Genomic DNA, 6,357 nt, shown 5'->3' on the forward strand with positions numbered 1-6,357 from the left:
CAATAATTATACAATTGCATTATCTAAATGCTAACGTATATAGTCACTATCTCAGTCTGCACGTCTCCAAAATATAGCCCGACGCGTTTCTGACAACAGTCAAATGTCTTCCTCAGGGGCATAAAAGGAGACAGTGACTCAATAAATTAGGTTTAGCATATAGAGATCAATACTCAGTTAATAGAGCAAAATGAAATCAAAATAGTATCCCAGTCGTTGATACAGTAGCGACTTGGGTTGTGCCTGGCATAATTAGATACAGTACACAATAAAACAGTGAGCAGGGAATGCCTCATAAGGTCCAGTCTGAAGACCTGTTTGAGTTGCTGCGTCCACGCTCGTCTCCTGCGCAAACCCGCTGTGGCGGGGAGCCGTGCAGTTGTGCCGGCTACTGTGCGCACGAGTGAGCTAGAGCGGCGTCTGATCTGATATCCGCTTCCGGAGCGGCGGGTGGAGCCTCGTTGGAGACGTGTGCCTCAGCTGACGCCGTGCATTATTCATATGTTACATGCTTCATAAATTACAGGAAGCACGGGCATCAGTTAAGAATGTATTATAGTGTTATTTCTTTTCTCATTTTCCCTATTATGTGAATGTTATTTTTATATTTTTATAAATAAACAGATATATAAAAAAAAGAATATACTTTAACCAGAAAGATGGAAAAGAACGCAACTCAAAAAATGTTTTCTTAAATGAACGAAGTAAAAGACAAACAGTCATTCAATCCAACTGGAGCCAAGGTGCCCAGGCGATAAATTCATTGTGTTTTGATATTGTGATACTCCTAGGTCACTTATACAACAGATCCCAGGACCCAGTTCCGAAGATTGTAGGGGTATCAGAGTTCGGACCATCCATGAGCAGTCATTTATCTCCTATTCTGCAGGGATAGGGGATACATTTAGAAGTATTAGAGTTCATAGTGAACAATAGGAATTGCACAGACATGATAGTGTTGCCTCACAAAGACGAAATAACTGACAAACTATGAGCACAAACAGCTGGTAGATGGACAATGTGTATATTACACAAAGCCTCAACGTGGGGTGCGTTTGCCAATCGTGTACTATACATCAGTAAACAGGTGGTGTGTGGCAACGCAGTGTTGAAATGAAGACAAACCTGTTGCAAATTAGAAAGTTACAAAACATGGAGATGACAAACCTTATGAACCACCATACCTCTGTATAACCTCATGGTCTCCATACAGCCACCATACCTATGTATAACCTCATGGTCTCCATGCAGCCACCATACCTCTGTATAACTTTATGAGCCACCATACTTCCAGCATACCTATGTATAACCTCATGGTCTCCATGCAGCCAGCATATCTCTGTATAACCTTATGAGCCACCATACTGCCAGAATACCTCAGTATAACCTCATGAACCACCATACTGCCAGCATACCTCTGTATGACCTCATGGACCACCATACCTATGTATAACCTCATGGTCTCTATACAGCCACCATACCTCTGTATAACCTTATGAGAAACCATACTGCCAGCATATCTCTGTATAACCTTATGAGCCACCATACCTATGTATAACCTCAGGGTCTCCATACAGCCAGCATATCTCTATATAACCTTATGAGCCACCATACTGCCAGAATACCTCAGTATAACCTCATGAACCACCATACTGCCAGCTAGGGATGTAAGAAAAAAATCAATTTGCGCAATTATCGCGATTTTTTGTTATCGCGATTTTAAAATTCTGAGAATCGATTTTTTTTATAAATTATTATAATTAACATTTACTGTATTTCACTCACTGAGTCACAGTCCTATTTGTCTGTCTTATTTTTTTTATAACACAAACTCCTGACCACTAGTTGGCAGTGTACCTGTTATCAGCTCTGTCCCACTCGCAGGCTGCTACCGCGAGATTACAGACTCAGAACAAACAGAAAGGAGAACGTACGCAGTCTACGCACTCAAAGGACAACTCTCGTGGGATCTTGTTATTTCTCAGCTGCGAGTCGCAGCTGAGAAAGAACAAGATCCCGCGAGAGTTGTCCTGTGAGTGCGTACGTTCTCCTTCCTGTTTGGTCTGAGTCTGTAGTCTCGCGGTAGCAGCTGCAGAGTGAACGCAGATGTACAAAGATGTAAAGAAAGTTGTGCTGGAGGAACTGAGTTCTGCCGGGAGAGTGGCTTTGACATGTGATGCTTGGACTTCCAGATGCACCGAGTCGTACGTGACCATAACAGCTCATCACATTACAGGCGAGTGGAAGTTAGTCTCACACGTGCTGCAAACGCGAGCCATATATGACAGCCACACTGGCGAAAACATTGCAGGTTTGCTCCGTGGTGCTCTTGATGAATGGGGCTTGACTGCTAAAGATCCCGTTGTAGTCACAGATAATGCTGCCAATATGGCTGTGGCTGCTAGACTTGCACAGGTTAGCCACATTCAGTGTTTTGCTCACAGCCTAAACCTAGCCTCACAGAAAGCACTTAAACTACCATCAGTGGCCAGACTGCTTGGAAGAATTAGGCGTGTCACTGGCTTTTTTAGGCGCAGTGCAATAGCCAGTCACCAGCTAAATCTCAAACAGGACCAACTCCAGCTACCAAAGCACAGGCTGATTACAGATGTCGTTACACGCTGGAATAGCTCCTACGACATGACTGAGAGGTTTTTAGAACAGCAACCAGCAATATGTGCAGCACTTCTTTCCAATGAGGTCAGGAAAAATGAAAAGGATATCTTCACATTGACCGAGTCAGACATCACATGTGCAGAAGAGGTCCTCAAAGCTCTGAAGCCTATGAAAGATGCCACATTAGTGATGTCAGAGGAGAGCATGCCAACATTGTCACTGATTGCACCACTTCATGCCAAGCTCATCATGGGCACTGAACGAAGTCCTGATGATTCAGATACAGTCAAGGATATTAAGGAAGCAATAGCACAAGATCTAAAATAAAGATATGCAAATGAAAAGGAGACCCTGTACATGGCATCAGCTGTTGACCCTCGGTTCAAGAATCTACCCTTCCTCCCTGCTGATGAGGCTGATGACATCTACGCACGACTGACTGAAGCTGTGGAGGTTGAGATACAAAAGCTAACTACTACTTCTACTATGGTAGGTGAGTGAAAGCATCAAAGCAATATTGAGTTTGACATTATGTTATTTATATCTTAAGTTTCAATTACTTATGATTGATTACCGCTTGTTTTAGTTTTTCAGCAGCAAGAAGAAAAGGAGGACAAAGAAGACAATCAACCAGCAACCAACATCCAGCCACCCATGAAGAAACCCAGAGCATCATGTGCATTGGCGGAGCTGCTTGGACAAACTTTTTCCTTTGACAAACACAATCGAGCACAAAAATCTGCACATGATGTTGCAGCAACTGAAGTTAGAATGTTTAGAGATGAAACCCCCTTGCCTCTCAATGATGACCCTCTTGACTGGTGGAGGAAGCACATTGCAGAGTATCCTCACATAGTAGCAAAGTGTTTCCTCTGCATCCCTGGTACAAGTGTCTCTGCAGAACGAGTTTTCTCCACTGCAGGAGACATTGTGTCTGCACAAAGAAGTGTCCTTAAAGCTGGGCATGTAGATCAGCTTGTGTTCCTCAACAAGAATCTTAAGATGAAGAAAAAATAAGCTGAGTAGCTCACATGTTCCATCCTTTTAGTCATAGGAGCTATTCCAGGCGTTGGCGTTTGTTATACTGCAAACATGTTTTGCTGACGTTGCACTTTTAACAGTGTAGGGTTTTATAATAGTTGTCTAACTTGTCTTACTACGTCTACTACAGATGTACATATTCTGCAGAAACACTTGTACCAGGGATGCAGACAAAACACTTTGTAGTGTACTCTACCTTTTTGAGGAGGATACTCTACTATTCCAGGCGTTGGCCTTTGTTTTATACTGCACAGATGTTTTGCTGTGCCTGTTGCACTTTTAAGTGTAGAGTTTATAATTTATGTGTTACTGTTATTAATAACAGTAAGACAACTATAATAAACTCTACACTTAAAAGTGCAACAGCTAAACATCTGTGCAGTATAAAAAAAAAAGTCCTGGAATAGCAGAGTATCCTCCTCACATAGGATTAGAATATTGCGCGTAATGGCCCCGATTTATCAAACTGTGTGACAGAAAAAAAGAGAGAAATTTTCCCCCAGCAACCAATCACAGCTCAGCTAACGAGCTCTGGTAAAGTGAAAGCTGAGCTGTGATTGGTTGCTGTGGGGAAATCTCTTCACTTTTTCTCTCACACAGTTTGATATATCTGGGCCAATGAGTTTTCTCCACTGCAGGAGACAATGGGGGACATTTACTAATCTAGTCTATTCTGGGTATGCTTATAGACCAGCGTATGTGGTAGTCTCCTGTCTATTGTGCTCCTAATTTATCAAAGGTCTCACAGCCCTTGATAAATTCTGTGCTCAAACTTCAGGGTCTACAGCTTAAACTGCATTTAGACCTGCTCCTACATGGTCTGACATTTCAGCGTATTTTGGGCGGATGCGACTTGTCGCACAAAAGTCGCACTTGATAAATTCAGCACCAATGCGACAAATTTAGACAGGAAAAACCAGTCTAAATCCTTTGATAAATCTCCCCCATTGTGTCTGCACAAAGAAGTGTCTTTATAGCTGGGCATGTAGATCAGCTTGTGTTCCTCAACAAGAATCTTAGTAGATTACATAACATTACAATGCAAAAAAACCCTCACACGTTCCATCCTTTTATACTTATAGTCATGTCATAGGAGCTATTCCAGGCGATGGCCTTATACTCCTAGTACTCCACACAAATGTTTTGCTGTTGCACTTCTAAGTTTAGGGTTTCATAATAGTTGTCCAACTTGTACCACGTCTAGTATGTACTTATTCTGCAGAGACACTTGTAGCAGGGAGGCAGACAAAACACTTTGCTAGTACTGTGAGGAGGATAGTCTGCTACTCCAGACATTGGCCTTTCTTATACTGCAACTGCACAGATGTTCAGCTGTTACACTTTTCAAAACATTGTGCAGTTGCAGTATAAGAAAGGCCAACGTCTGGAGTAGCAGACTATCCTCCTCACATGGGATTAGAATATTGCAGAACGAGTTTTCTCCACTGCAGGAGACATTGTGTCTTCACAAAGTGTCCTTATAGCTGGGCATATAGATCAGCTTGTGTTCCTCATCAAAAACCAGCATCAGCATAAAAAACCCTCACACGTTCCATATGTGTATGTTCATAGTGATGTCATCTGTCATGTCATAGGAGCTATTCCAGGCGTTGGCCTTTCTGCAAACATGTTTTGCTGTTGCACTTTTATGTTTAGGGTAAATAGTTGTCTAACTTGTACTACGTCAACTACTGTACTTAATCTGCAGAAACACTTGTAGCAGGGATGCAGACAAAACACTTTGCTAGATCTCTTACTCTGTGAGGAGGAAGATACTCTGCTATTCTAGGCATTGGCCTTTTTTGTGTTAATGCTCTCACCGCTGTTTTCCTATTACACTAGTGTAGAGTTTATATAGTTGTCTCCACTCTTACTGTGCTAGTAGTACAGTATGGCAACTATAAAAAAAACTCTACACCAGTGCAACAGCAAAACAGCTGTGCAGTATAACAAAGGCCAACGCCTGGAATAGCAGAGTCGTATGTGTGAGGACTAGGATTATGGATACTCTGCTATTCCAGGCGTTGGCCTTTTGTGTTACTGAACAGATATTTTGCTGTTGCACCTTTAAAGGACAAGTCTCACAGTAAACAATTGTTCAGCTTTTAGTGCAGAAGGTAAAGTTATACAGGTTTGTAAATCACTTCCATTACCAATGCTGCTTAGAAACAAGCTTTATCTGCATTCTTCTGTCTGACAGGAAATTCAGCTGTTCCAGGTTTTCATGACTTTCGACCCCCTATTCAGGCTGTTATCAGCAGCATCCAGGGGCCGTGACGTGACAATTACCCAGAAAACCCCTGTGCTGCAGAGAGCTCCATACTGCCACCATACCTCTGTATAACCTCATGGTCTCCATACAGCCACCATACCTCTGTATAACCTTATGAGCCACCATACCTATGTATAACCTCATGGTCTCCATACAGCCACCATACCTCTGTATAACCTTATGAGCCACCATACATATGTATAACCTCATGGTCTCCATGCAGCCACTATACCTCTGTATAACCTGATGGTCTCCATACAGCCACCATACCTCTGTATAACCTCATGAGAAACCATACTGCCAGCATACCTCTGTATAACCTCATGAACCCTGAACAGTCAGCATACCTCTGTATAACCTCATGGTCTCCATGCAGCCACTATACCACTGTATAACCTGATGGTTTCCATACAGCCAGCATACCTCTG

General features: G+C 42.5%; 1 protein-coding gene across 5 annotated transcripts; it reads left to right on the forward strand.

Annotated features, from left to right (window-relative positions):
* The first annotated feature begins 2,068 nt into the window (after nucleotides 1-2,068).
* LOC130276963 (E3 SUMO-protein ligase ZBED1-like) lies at nucleotides 2,069-3,910 on the forward strand. Of its 5 annotated transcripts, none has more exons than XM_056527045.1 (2): nucleotides 2,069-3,105; nucleotides 3,211-3,910. In XM_056527045.1, the coding sequence occupies exons 1-2, from the start codon at nucleotides 2,974-2,976 to the stop codon at nucleotides 3,631-3,633; spliced, it is 555 nt and encodes a 184-aa protein (XP_056383020.1). In that variant the 5' UTR covers nucleotides 2,069-2,973; the 3' UTR covers nucleotides 3,634-3,910. The 5 variants fall into 3 exon arrangements, 2 of the variants coding, with proteins under 2 accessions (XP_056383020.1, XP_056383021.1); XR_008845313.1 differs by having other exon boundaries at nucleotides 3,214-3,910; XR_008845311.1 differs by having other exon boundaries at nucleotides 2,069-3,109.
* The last annotated feature ends 2,447 nt before the right edge of the window (nucleotides 3,911-6,357 follow it).

Source organism: Hyla sarda, chromosome 6 (assembly GCF_029499605.1).
Source record: "Hyla sarda isolate aHylSar1 chromosome 6, aHylSar1.hap1, whole genome shotgun sequence".
NCBI lineage: Eukaryota > Metazoa > Chordata > Amphibia > Anura > Hylidae > Hyla > Hyla sarda.